The 15016-nt window shown below is 33.6% G+C and overlaps 1 protein-coding gene across 2 annotated transcripts in view; it reads right to left on the bottom strand.

The window, feature by feature from the left end:
- The window catches only part of LOC138709605 (lysosomal aspartic protease-like), a 32817-nt gene that overhangs the window by 12896 nt on the left and 4905 nt on the right, over nucleotides 1–15016 (bottom strand). For both annotated transcript variants that reach the window (XM_069840494.1, XM_069840493.1), the window contains 2 exons: nucleotides 4296–4419; nucleotides 2850–2968 (listed from right to left, as the gene is read on the bottom strand). In XM_069840494.1, coding sequence (XP_069696595.1) covers nucleotides 2850–2968; nucleotides 4296–4419 — 243 coding nt within the window. The remainder of the gene's footprint in view (nucleotides 1–2849; nucleotides 2969–4295; nucleotides 4420–15016) is intronic.

Here is a 15016-nt window from a genome sequence, read left to right as displayed (position 1 = left end):
CCTATGAAAGTTGTTTGTTTTGAAGAGCTCTATCAAATGGTACCTTATTTGACCCCGACTCCCATTTGAAATTTTAAAGTGACACGCCACTGACCCTACTTCCTGTCAGAGCTATTGATGAAATCAAACTGAAGTGAAAGTTCACATGTGATTTAGTTATAAATATTTTTGTCTCGGAAATTTTCATGCACTAGTTTCCTAAATAAATGACTGATACGGGTGGTCTGAATCACTCTGTAATGCCAAACCACTGATTTGTTATTACTTTTTAATGGTCATGCATACTCTCGGACATTCAATTATTGAAACTATTTTTCTAATTTCTGCAGAAAAAAAATTCTACATTTTTTAATTTTCAAAATGCCAAAACTCCAGCACTATCACAGATATTCAAATTAAATTTGCATTATCCATGTAACGTAACTTAGTGAACAATTCCAAGTGAGATATTTTTTTTATTTCTTATTTTTTGTATGAAATACAAATTTTTTAATTTAAAAGAACCTTGGCAAATAAAGTGATAGTTGATCGTTTTTAAAAATGACCAATGATGTTTTTTTTTTTAATTTCCTCACTTAGATTTGATACACGGTTTACTAGCTTTAATTTTGAGCCCTAGAACTTGCATTTGTGAAAAGGATAATGAAGTTAACTTTCTAAATTTGTAACGGTTTATGCATTTTTCAAGACTTTTTTTTTGTTTCAATATTCGTCTTGAAAAGTAGTAAACCTACGATATGTTAAAATTTGGATGTGATTCAAATACTATACTTGTTCAATATTATTATTTTTATATGAAATACATTTTAAGTTTTACTTAAATTTTAAGGAGAAAATATTAAGCATAATCATGATCTTTAATTAAATTAAATTTCATTTCTCTAAGCACGATTCTTTTCCAGAAATAATCTATAAAGTCACTGCATTCCATATGAAAATCATATTTCATTACAAAAAGATGTAAATATAATATGTCCATCATCTAAAGGTATTCTATTATCTAGTCCTTGCTCAATCTTCTAACAGTTAAGTTTACATCAATTTATCCTAAGTAATTCATGTTATTTTTTATCTTAAACCTACTGTATAAAGAAATTTTCATAGACAACAATTGCTATTATGAGGCAAATATTTCTTGAAACTCACAATCTATAGGCCTACCATATGTTTGCACTACCTTTTATGTATCTATGAGAAAATCAACAAGAAGACCATTGAAGTGGATTCAGAATAAACCATAATAGACTACTGCAGCGTTTCTCAAACTTTTTAAAAGTGGGGAGCACTTTTTTAAGTCAGAACAGTTCTGCGGACCACCTTACTCTTGTTCCCTTTGAAAGCAAATTTATCATTTTTGTAACATATTTTAATAGCTGTATAGTTATATTTTAAAACAGAATTAATTAATTAAAATTAATTTAATTCATTTAATTTTACATTAGTATTAACTAATTAAGTTACTGTTGATAGAAAAAAATCATTTTCGTTTTTTAATAAATCAAGGCTATTAGAGTTTGGATAATCTTTAACTTATTAACTAAACAAAATAAATAAATGTTGGTGCTCACATTAATGAGATGGTAAGCCTGCCGATTCATGCACAGTTGTTCTATATTGGGACGTATGCTGGTAAATTTAAGTCGGAGATTGTCACATACATTGAGTCGATTTCGGTACTTTGTTTTTATTAGAGTTAGTGATGAAAACTCTCCCTTACACAGATACATAAAAGCAAACTGAATAATAATCTGTAAAGCATCATTGTACAATATACTACGTTCTCTTTTCACTTGTGATAAGGTCCAGAAATTAACCATACATTCCGCTTGGAATTTCATTTTAAGTCCGGTGTCATTCGAGAGTTCAATTAACTGTTCTCTTTCACTGAAATGAAAGTTTATTTTCAATATCGCAATCACGAACCCATGAAAATTTGTCATCTTTACTTGGAAAATAAGTTTCAAATTGTGACCTCAGAGTTTTGAGATGCGAACATATGTCATTGCACAATTCTTTTCCAATAACGAAATCATTTTCAACCAAAAAAGGACTCTAGGGTTGAAAATAGTGAAGAAAATGCTCTGTTTTATGGAACTCACCCGCAAACCAAGTTTCCTCTCGAACATCTTTATTTTCTCATGCGCATTGAGAACAGTCAAAGAATTACCTTGTAGAGACAGATTTAGTTCGCTTAGTTTTGAGAATACATCTGAAAGATATGCCAATGTACTTAGCCACATGTCATCAGTTGATGTGCAGGGAAAGGATGGCGAGAAGCACCACGTTCATAGTGCTTTAAATCCCTCTTTTGTTGCTGAGAGTAGAGTGGGAAGTCGATAGATGGGTAGGTTAATAAATTTAATAAAATATCAGTACTGGGAGAAAAAGTGAAAAGTGACTGCCATGTGTCATTTCCAAACTCTGAGATTTTCAGCTATAGTGTGATACGCAATTCGTTTGAATTTTATTTTTTCTTCTGTCCTTTTTGAAGGACCACAAGGGCAGACCTCGGGGACCACAGGTGGTCCACGGACCATAGTTTGAGAAACGCTGGACTACTGCATACTTTTCCAAGTCTAAATAAATGTTATTTTCTGACTAAAATTTTATTATATTCCATGTTTATATTTTCAACATAGATCGACTCATTAATCATAATTCATGAATAAAACAAGTCTGTTACTTTATGTGAAGAGGCTGAACATAGGCAGACGGACAAAATAAGAATGGAAATACCACACTTAAGCATGGAACCAGAAACAAGCAGCACCAAAGACAATCCAATCCAAAAACTGAATGAAGAGAGAGAGAAAGAAAATAAAAATAATTACAGCACGTGTCATACTTACATGAAAAACATCAGTCGAAAGGAAACCTGTCATATTTTCTTTATCCAACTTTACATTAAAAGCAGTTCCATTCTTAATGTATGTTGTCGATTTCTTTGAATTATATTTGTGTCGAAGTTCTGAAATACAATTCAATATGTAATTAGTACAGATGAAACATTCAATTTCCTAATATATTATTAATATTATAATAATCTGAGGCACGACAGCCCATGAAGGACCATGACCGACCAGCCAGCTGCTGGCCTCACGTCCACATGCCGAAGCAGAGGTGGACGATCATCCAACCAGAATGGAGGTATCGTGTGGTTAGTACGATGGTCCCCCCAGCCGTTATAGCAGGCTTTCATAACCGGATTTCGCTACCTATCGTAGCTCCCCAAGTGCATCATGATGCTGGGGTAGGCATCAGTCCCATACACTGGTCGAAATTTCATGAGAAAATTTCTTCCCCATGAGGACTCGAACCAGCGTGCATTCCGTAATGCGAGTCCTAGACAGGATGCCTTAGACCACAACACCACAGAGTCGGACAAAATATTATTATTACTGTGTGTAAATAAAAATTACTCAAAAAAATTAATATCTTCATCGTCATTGTCGTCATCAACATTATCCACTTCGAGGAATGGACCATTTTCATATGGTCATTCATGATGCAAGGACAAATAAAAGACAAGGAACGAGCAGGCCTATTTAAAAATGGAGACAAAATAATGAACTTTAAAAATAAGTTTAAATGTTATATAGATAACTTTGTCTCATATGACAAGATGGAAAATAATTCATTTCAGAGGAGATAGGAAGAGAGTATGCCATGGGACAGATCCTAAAAGATCTTCCCTAAAAAATCTTGCTCTCCCTCCCAAGCAATAACTGAAATGGCACTGGTGGTGGTGGTGGTGGTGATGGTGGTAGTGGTGGTGGCAGTGGTAGTAGTACCAGTAGTGACTTGTAATAACAGTAATAATAATAATAATAATAATAATAATACTTACTTACTGGCTTTTAAGGAACCCGGAGGTTCATTGCCACCCTCACATAAGCCCGCCATTGGTCTCTATCCTGAGCAAGATTAATCCAGTCTCTATCATCATATCCCACCTCCCTCAAATCCATTTTAATATTATCCTCCCATCTACGTCTCGGTCTCCCCAAAGGTTTTTTTTTCCCTCTGGTCTCCCAACTAACACTCTATATGCATTTCTGGATTCGCCCATACGTGCTACATGCCCTGCCCATCTCAAAGGTCTGGATTTAATGTTCCTAATTGTCAGGTGAAGAATACAATGCGTGCAGTTCTGTGTTGTGTAACTTTCTCCGTTCTTTTGTAACTTCATCCCTCTTAGCCCCAGATATTTTCCTAAGCACCTTATTCTCAAACACCCTTAATAATAGTAATAATAATAATAATATCAATAATAATAATAATATTTATTAACTTACGGCATGGAATATTGAAGTAAGAACATTTGCTTGATGGTAGCCAAGTATTGGACCAAGTAGTGTCAAATAAGACATTGAATTTTTGAGCTGGATGGCCAACACTAATGACTCCATAAAATTCACTCTGTAAAATCAATGACAGGAGTTATATTATTAGCACTCCTTAACCTTCTGAAGTCATGACACAAATTAGAGCCAGTAGATAAATGTATGAATACCTTTGGTGGCTCATGAGATTCTTCATCCTATAAAATTAGTAACAAATATCAAAGTGCAATATATATTACTGATTTTTTACCTGTATTGGACTCGAAACCTTAACAAATATTTGGCCCAGTTCTTGTTGGTGCTGATGCTGCTGCTATTGAAAATTTTATTTATTTTTAAACTAGGATTAAAGTTACGAAACGTTATAAATATTAAGAATTTAAATACTGTCGATGACTCAGGAGAAGACGAGAGTGGACTGAGGAGGAAGGGATGTGAAAAGATAACGTATGACAACACGTGCAATATTTGTACTGCAGTAAGCGGAAACATTAGGTCTCCTTCTGTTCAACTTTGCTCTAATTTCCATACGCACTGTTACTCATGTTTCCTGCACAAATAATAACCTGGCTACTGGGATGCTTATCTGAGTGATGTTTATAATAATCAACAGCGATAGTCAAGAAGGTCACATTCTTTCCGCTCGTCTTCTCCTGAGTAACAGACAGTAGAAGAAAGTATGCAATGGATGTGTTCTTAATAAGTTTGAGAAATGTCACTGCTTAATTCTCTGCCCCCTTTCTTTGCTATTAGAAAATTTATGGATCATTTTATCATTTAACTATTTATTCAATCTTGACTTTTTCTATACTTCACATCGCCAAGGTAGGAAGACGGTGTGTGTCAATTCTTCACTCTGATTAACATAGAGAAACACTTCTCAGGCTCAGCACGTCATGGGAGTAGTAACTATTTTATGTAATTTAAATTGTATTTGAAAAAAAGAGAAATTAGACAATTCTGTTGCCGACAGATGTGTACTGAAAGCAAATCTCTCGTGTCTGATAAATTGTATTTTACAGAGATAGTCACTGCAAGATTCCTTTCATTTTCTTCACAAGAAGAATTTCTTCATATTGATGGGTTATAGCAGAAATACGTGCATTTACTCCATTGTAGATACATGAGGCGTGATCTGATGGAAAAATGCTAGCCAAATTTGAAGTTCTAGTTGTTGAACATATAGGGAATCTCTATAACTGCTTGCAGAGTGAAATAGGAATCTCTATAACTGCTTGCAGAGTGAAATAATTCCTATCAATTTGGAGTTTTGAAAACATTCCAGGAGGCCTAGATTTCTTTCCTTTTCAAAACTGGCTTTATTTATACACCAACGGATCCTTGATCCCCAGAGAACAAGGTGCCAGTGCAGGTGTTACGTGCTGTATCTTCTCACTTTATATATCTCTTGGATATGGAACAACAAGTTTTGATGGAGAAATCATTGCAATAAGTGAAAGTCTCAGGAATCTTCTATGCCACATCAGTAAATTTAAAAATGCAGTTATATTATCAGACTCCAAAGCAGCTATTCTATCAGTAGTCTCTAAACACACACCTTCATCTCAAACAGCAGAAATAAGTAAAATGCTCTCTCAATTAATATCACTCAATAAAAGAATTGTATCCCAATGGATACCATCCCATTGTGGAATCCTGGGAAACGAGAATGCGGATGCTTTAGCAAAGAAGGGCAGCACTGCTACTTACAGACCTGTTACTAAATCTACGTATTACTCTGTGAAAAGATTTATTAATAAATTTAATAAACACATTGTGTATATTGAGTATTGTGAGTATATTGTACACAGTTCTTTGTCACTCATCAAAAGATTTATTAAATCTACATACTTAGACTTCAACAAACAAAATTTGATAACACAATCTCAAGGGAAAAAATGGAACTCTCTGCATCATAATCCACAGTTAATTCCCGATTTACCACGAAAATCGTCTGTAGCTGCATTTAGATTGGCAACAGGCCATGATTGTTTCGCCAAACACCTGCATAGAATTGGAATATATCAGTCCCCTAACTGCCCATTGTGGAACTCAAACCAAGAAATGGATTCGGAACACCTCAAATCTGTACTTCAGTGGCTGACCATGATAATACCTTTGAAAAATAATGGAGAGCAAGAGGTCAAATGACTTTATTGTCAAACACCTGGCATTAGAAAACAACAACAACAACAACATATTAACTAAATGGTTATTAAAATTTCATCTTGTGTCTGATCCTCTAGAAAACACAGTGACTTCGAACAAAACTGTATCGACAAATTTGCTGCCAATAGAGTCCAGAGGATGAACATTTTATTTAACTGTATTAATAGTGTAAGAAAGTGTAGCAATCTAAACCAATCAAGTGACCAAGTGTAAACAGTGAATAAGTGATACAATATAGACACAATACAATACAACCTCGCAAATATCTAGTGCAATAATTAACAATAGATCCCTATTAGAAACAACAACAACCAAATTTCCTGGCTTAAAAATCGATAATGTGTTAAATTGGAAAAATCATATTAAAGAAATTACCCCCAAACTAAATTCAGCATGTTTTTCTATTAGATCTATGCAAAAGATAGTAAATATCAATACCTTAAAAACAATATACTTTGCATACTTCCACTCGGTAATGAGTTTTGGAATAATATTCTGGGGAAATTCCACAGGTAGTAACAGTATATTCCTATTACAAAAAAGAGTAAATTAGGTTCCAAATCTAGGGAATCGTGTAGGACTATTTAAAAAAAAACTACAAATAATGCCCATGGCTTGTCAGTATATCTTTTCATTAATAATCTTTCTCGTATGTAATCGTGAAAACTTTGTAACTAATTCAACAGTTCATAGCATAAATACACGTCAAAAAAATGGCTTTCATACTCCATCAGCAAGTCTATCATGCTATCAAAAAGGAATGCGTTATATGGCAGTAACAATTTTTAATAGCATCCCTATCGATATAAAAAATGAAACTCAAAACATAAAATTATTTAGGGCCAAATTAAAGAAGTACCTAATTTATCACGCCTTCTATTCTGTAGGTGAATTCATGACATTCAATAACGCTTCATGAAATTGATACTAAAACTTTGTGTTGTACTAGTAGACTATATTGTAAATCTCGTCTGTATATATTTGATCTAGAATGTGACTATAAAATAAGACTCTATAATAGTATTAAGTTTTTTGACTTGTTCCATATTGCAGCTGTGAAGCAATATTTGAGTACCATGGAATGTTAATAATTAATACAATACAATACAGACCATCACACAGGCTTCTACCACTGAGTACAGCCCTAATGCGAATTAGCTCATCGCATTAGAAAACAAGAGCTACCCTCTTGCAGGAGGCTTTTGCCCTTCATAGGGACACTCGGGGTCATTATTATTATTATTATTATTATTATTATTATTATTATTATTATTGTATTAATTACTTTTTTAGTAAATCCTCTCTCTCTGCCCTTTTTTTCCTTCCTCTTCTCTATCCCTGTATATTTATATAAATATACGTGTGTGCACGGATGTTTTGTGACTGAGCGTTTATTTGCGCTTTTTTTAAGAGATAAGATAAGAATTTGTTTATTGATTAGGCCTTGGCAGATGCTGTTCCAATCACAAGAACGGGTAAAAATATGTCTACCATTGCGTTAGCAATGTAATTGACGTTCTCATATCTACTCCACATGGAGTACAAACCAATGTTGTATTTGGAGTTGATTGATGACGACAAAAAAAAAGTCAGTAATTTTAATTTCAATTTTAATTAATCTTATAGCTTAATATTTATTAACTGTGGTTGTTGGTGCTAGAAATCAATGTATTGATGTCTGTATAAAAATAACTGTAACCAGGAATAATCATTTTGAGCGAAAATGTGACAACACCGCTTGACATTACAAAGTATCGATATGTGCAAAAAAATGTATATAAGTTATATCCAATACAAAAACTTGTGCCTAGGTATTAATTCGAACCTTTCCAGACGCCAATTCTCTCGATGAGATTTTCTTCATTTAATTATCTGAAAGCAAGTCAAGGGTGAAGTTCTTCACCATAAAGTGAAACAAGATGCTGGCATTACTAAGCTTTTGTGGATTAAGAATAGTCCTCTACTTTATACAGCTGGCTTTGATGGAAGCATTCGATTGTATGATGGAAGAAATGGTGAATTGCAGAATCCATTGCTTGGACACTCAAACTGTATTCTTGATATGTCAATGTCTACTGATTGCAGAACCCTGTTGTCTTCTTCAGATGACAAAACTGCCAGAGTATTTTCTCTTCAAGTTCCAGATGTGTAACATTTCATTGTTTACAACATGTACAGTTTAATATTAGAATTTTATCTGAGTTCTTTCCAATGTAGCTTCAGAAAATCTTCTCATGTGTTCCCTATTCTTTTCAATTGTTGCAAACTGTATAATAAGTATCGTAAATGTATATGTAACTTTTTAATAAATTTTCATTATCGTCTATTCGACAAGCCAGCTTCTCCACCATCCTACGAAGTTGATTCTCTTGCTTATCTCTATAGTCCAACCATATCAGTTGTTAGTATTTTGTATGTGATACCAGCATGATTAATCTTCAGAGTGACGAATACCGGTAGTAAACTTCCTGTCAATGCTGCCATGTACAGAAATAGACACGAAGACGACATGTGGCGATGTATAATATCCCATCCAAAGCTCACTGTAGTATAACAGATATACATAACCCAAGTGGTGTTTATCTAAGCCCACATTAGGGCTTCTTTCGATCTAGGTGGACATATGACATGGAGCCAGCATGACATCGAGTATTGAGACCATGAAGCACATGACAATGATAACAGATAAACTTTTCAAAATAAAAAGGAAGATTTTATCGACTTTTTTAGTGATTCAAGCTTTCTTAATTTCTATTAAAACAACCTTTGTACACACACTCACATTTTTGTGTCTTAGTATCTAATTTTTAAAGACACTTTCATATTTTGAAACTTATTTAGCAATTTACTGTCATTTTTTAATACATTAAAAACCTCAAAACTCAAACCTTCAAAAATCAGCCTTAAGATTATGCCTAGGAGTACCAAAAACCACGTCAACTGTTGCTCTAGAAATTGAATGTAATATTCAACCAATCAGACACTATATATTACAAAAGGATCTAAAAATACATTTAAAATTGGAAGCCTCATCCAGATCTCAGATGTTCTTCAAACTGTCAGATGATATCCTGTGTAATTTCTATAAAATAAAAAAAGAAGAAATACCAATCTATACCACAGACACACTCATTGCTAAAACTCCAGTTGTGGACGAAATTCCTCCACGGAAATGGGTGATTCCAGAACATAGCATACAAATTCCAGGAAATCATTCCAAAAATGATCCTCCATACATTCTTAAGTTAGATTCCACGGACCTACTCTGCAGCACATATAAGGATCACCTTCAAATTTATACAGATGGATCTCTAAATCCTAATAATGGGACATCAGGAGCAGGGTATTATATTCCAAAATATCAAGAAAGTTATTTCATACCATGTTCATCCTCCTTCAGTCTTGACACTGAATTGCTGCTATTGATGCTGCTCTTCAGTGTGTTATTCAAATTTCTGAGAAATCTATTTCCATACTTACAGACTCCAAGGGGACTATATTTAATATAATTAAATATGTACCAAACCTATATACACATAGAATTATTCCAATTCAGAAACAACTAAGTAAACTAAAAGAACTCCAAAAGGAAATAACATTTCAATGGATACCTAGTCATTGTGGTATACCTGGAAACGAGAAAGTCGATAATATTGCAAAACAGGCAACATATTTGCAACCAAGACCTCTTCAAGTGATATCTCTATCCAATGCTTTTGCTTCAGTAAAGTCTCATTTTACAAACCTATGGATCAACAATTGGCTCTCTTCTGACAAAGGAAAAATTTTACAGTCTGTACAAAAGAAACCAAATGACCTGGAAATGTACAAAAACTTTCTCAGACATGTTCAAACATTTTTAACAAGAGCCAGAACAGGTCACATTGTCACTCAATTGTACCTACACCGATTTCACATTTCTGATAATCCTACTTGTCTGTGGTGTAATAATCATGATGAAGATCTGGAACACATTCTTCTATACTGTCCATCCATAAACCACAAAAGAAGTAAATTAAAATCATCAGTACCAGTTGCAGAAAAGATAGCCCTGCAGTATATATTGACTACACCCCAACTCTGGCTACTAGCAACAGGCATCTATAATGAACACTGATCAAAATACCCTCGTGAAAAACAACTGAATAGACTAGAGTGGACTATAGTGGACTTTATGTTGTCGGCAAACAGCTGGATACATTAAGAAGATAGATAGAAAAACCTCTTTGCAAGGCATGTCAAAATTTATAACAACTTGAAGCTCTGAATTTATCACTTCTGATGAGCATCTGTTTCTCAGATCAGTCCATTTGTTCTTCATCATTGAAAACAGTCGTTTTGTCCAGGTATGCTCAGTATGAAAGATAAGAGTTGGGAAATATTTGGCACTTTCTGCTGAGGTGCCAATGAAGAATTGACACACTTAGACATATCACCAACTTTAGTAAAACAGTCAGTAAAATTGTTATACAGTATTTTACTTATTACCCAGCGCCAAATTCGAAGGAAGGAAGAAAGTGTTGTACGGGAAAATAAAAAAACGTAAGGCCACATTAGCATCCAGAAAACGTAAAAACATGAGGAAAACGTACAACCTGGCAACCCTAAGATAAACGTCTTGTCCTGAGAGGGATATAAACTTATTTTTTATTTTAGTAGGTTATTTTACGATGCTTGATCAACATTTCAGGTTATTTAGCGTCTGAATGAAATGAAGGTGATAATGCCAGTGAAATGAGTCTGGGGTCCAGCACTGAAAGTTACCCAGCATTTGTTCATATTGGGTTGAGGGAAAACCCCGGAAAAAACCTCAACAGGTAACTTGTCCCGACCAGGAATCGAACCCCGGCCACCTGGTTTCGCGGCAGACGCGCTAACTGCTACTCCAAAGGTGTGGACTATAAACTTATCATAATGAATTTCATGCAATACTAAATGCATGTGTCTCTTGGCCTTTGTGTCCATCAAGGTCTATACAAGCATGTTAATAATATGTTTTTAATTTTCTAAGACAATTTGAAATAAGAAGAGTGAAGCAGAAAAGAAGAAGCATTTACAACCATTTTAATAGAGAATTCATTAACTGTTTAAGTAGGTGATTTTACAATGATTTTATGTCCTGAAATATGCTGTTGCGTTCGTAACACTGTAAAACTACCATATTCATTCTTGACATATAGCTGTCAACTTATTAAAGTAGGCTAAATGAATTTCCATCACTAATATAGCCTACCTATTACTAGGACAACTGCATAAATTTTTAATCAAAATTCTACTGCCTTAAGACTATGGATCGGTGAAAGTAACGAAAAAAAAAAAACCATTAAGAATGGAAATGTTGTTTTTAACTCTAAGATATAATAGTTATTTATGGTACTTGTGAGGTAAGTGCATCTTTATTGCGCAAGTGGAACGATTTAAGCACAAGGCGTCAGCCGAGTGCTTAAATTACACAAGTGCAATAAAGATCACGCTCACAAGTACCATACGTAATTATTTTATCCATGACCATAACGAAAAATTCTGTTTTATAAAAGAAAATATGTTGAAAATAAGTCCTCATATAATCACATATCATAGCATGGATTTTACAATCGATATGTGTACTAGGTAGGTCATGATGTAGGAGGCCATGATTAGTGAAGAATGGTATCTAAGACGTTGGATAAATAACAAATTATAATTAATTATATAATTTTAATATATATTTTTTTCATTTTAAACGTGTATTCTCATCTTTTTTAAGTTTCAGGGATTATTTAGAAGTGTTCACAGGACTAATGTGATTGAAATAATTTCACATTTTACTTCTGTAAACTTAAGAGGAATATTAAAACCTAATTAATCATCGTGTCTGTTTAGCTCAATTGACTAACTTGTATTATAAAATCCTATAAACCCAACTTCACAGGTTCAAGTCTCCTCGCCTCCCAAAAGGTAAATTATTACAAATTTAAAAAAAAAATACATATTAGATATGGATGCAATGCACAAATTACGATGTAGTAGATAGAGAAAAGAGAAGGAGATTGAGTGTATGTATATTTAATAAATGGTAATAAAGAAGTAGAGGTAGTGACATAGATAACTAATATATTAACTTCTTGAGTAATAGTTGAATGGAAAAGTATACGTGTGTACCCGGGTACTAGGAAAATACTAATGAACTGTGAGATAAAGTTCAAACTGTGAGGTAAAGTCTTTATCTCACTAGTGGAATAAAGTAATGTTGAATAAAAGCCTACTTTACAAACGCAAAAGTATTTAGTAAAGGCATGCTTTTCGTTATGGTCATGGATAAAATAATGTTTCAGTTTTCTAAATCTCTATACTTATTTTGACCCTACGACAATTTAAAGCCCCTCAAGGAGAATTTACAGAGACCAGCGCGTGAGTGGAGCTGCAGTTCTTTAAATTGACACTCAGCTGTTATTTTGACAGAGTGTTCTTAATTATAACTAATTTTACTTCTCATTCAGTTCATAATATTGCGCTGTAAGACAAAATTGTGTGTGGTAGACCTGTATAAAAAGGAAGGATTCGATAACATATATCATATAATGCTGTACTTTGATACTCGTTTTCTCGATTTTCCAATTTTCAACATTTTGTAACATTCAAAATGCTCTAATGAAGGCAGTTTTTCTCTAATCTCAGTAAAATTTTGCACAGAAGTCCATAAAAGCATGTGAAGTAACCTGATACATGTTTTCTTCTGGTATTGAAAGTATTCAAATCACCATGTGTTGAGGATGTGATAAGTATAAAAAAAAAAGTAAAAATTAACAACTAAAAGGGTAAATTATTTTTCTCAAAAAGTAATTGGAAAAATATGAAAAGAATGTGTCATATTTTACATACATCTATCAGGAATAGATTAAATGCAAATTTAAAGAAAAATTATGTAAACTTTGAAAATTGGGACAATTATAATTCAGTATTATTTGATCAATCAATCAATCTTCTTAATGTATCCAGCTGTTTGCCAACAACATAAAGTCCACTATAGTCCACTGTAGTCTATTCAGTTGTTGTTTTTCATGAGAAATGAGGGGTTTTTTAATCGGTGTTCATTATAGATGCCTGTTGCTAGTAGCCAGAGGTGGGGTGTAGTCAATATATACTGCAGGGCTGTGTCTTCTGCAACTGGTACTGATGATTTTAATTTACTTCTTTTGTGGTTTATGGATGGGCAGTATAGAAGAATGTGTTCCAGATCTTCATCATGATTATTACACCACAGACAAGTAGAATTATCAGAAATGTGAAATCGGTGTAGATACAATTGAGTGACAATGTGACCTGTTCTGGCTCTTGTTAAAAATGTTTGAACATGTCTGGGCAAGTTTTTTTACATTTCCAGGTCATTTGGTTTCTTTTGTCAGAAGAGAGCCAATTGTTGATCCATAGGTTTATGAAATGAGACTTACTGAATTATTTCAATTCAGAAACAACTACGTAAACTAAAAGAACTCCAGAGGGAAATAACATTTCAATGGATACCTAGTCATTGTGGTATACCTGGAAACAAGAAAGTCGATAATATTGCAAAACAGGCAACATATTTTGCAACCAACACCTCTTCAAGTGATATCTCTATCCAATGCTTTTTTGCTTCAGTATTATTTAAAAAACAACAAAAATTAATTATAAGTAAACTAATTGGAATATCTAAGAAAATTCGTGTATTGCATGTCCACATTGTAAGAAATACGTGGTAAAAGTTTCAGATTAATTGGTATAAAAGTGTAGAAGTTAGAAATTTCACAGATCCATACCCTTAAAATAAGAATTCTAAAGTTACTTTTCCACAGTTTTAATTGGCATTTTTTGTGTCATAGCATAAGTTACGAGAATTTTTTAGAGTGCAAAATGGAATGTATTTCATTCTGATAGCAATTCCTTGTTTTACAGTATCCCTTTTATCCCTTCTGAATTGCTGAAGATTGAATGAACATCACTACGAGATTTTGGTATAGCCCTAAATGTATTATGAATTAAAATACATTAACAAAACAATAAGCAACACTGTTAAATCTAAATGAATAAACTACTTCATTAACTATCTGTATCCTTCTCTGTCTTCCACTATGGTGGCTCGGGTTCGATCTCTGACTGAGACACGAAGGAATTTGTGGTGGACAAAGCAGGCGCGAGGAGTTCACCTATTTCCCCTCATCATTATCATCATTTCACCATATCCACAATCACCCTCACTCCCAAGCCAGGCCTCCACAAGAAATAAAAAATGGCTAAACAGTTATACACATTGTGTTTAATAAAGACTGTTATTATTATTATTATCTGCATTAATTCACAATAAAAATTAAACATAACGTAAGTGTTAACTTAAGAATATAAACGTTACGGTAAAATCAAGAAGTCATACCATCATTCACGATGGGAACATAAACGTAACAGCAAACATACTTGGTAACCATGGAAACATAACAACGACGCCATTTCCTCATATTCTGTCGTATACTTCAGTGCTCCACGATTGT

Source organism: Periplaneta americana, chromosome 11, assembly GCF_040183065.1.
Source record: "Periplaneta americana isolate PAMFEO1 chromosome 11, P.americana_PAMFEO1_priV1, whole genome shotgun sequence".
NCBI classification, from domain to species: Eukaryota; Metazoa; Arthropoda; class Insecta; order Blattodea; family Blattidae; genus Periplaneta; species Periplaneta americana.
The sequence above is the reverse complement of the archived record's forward strand: the minus strand, read 5'-3'. Positions and strand labels throughout refer to the sequence as shown.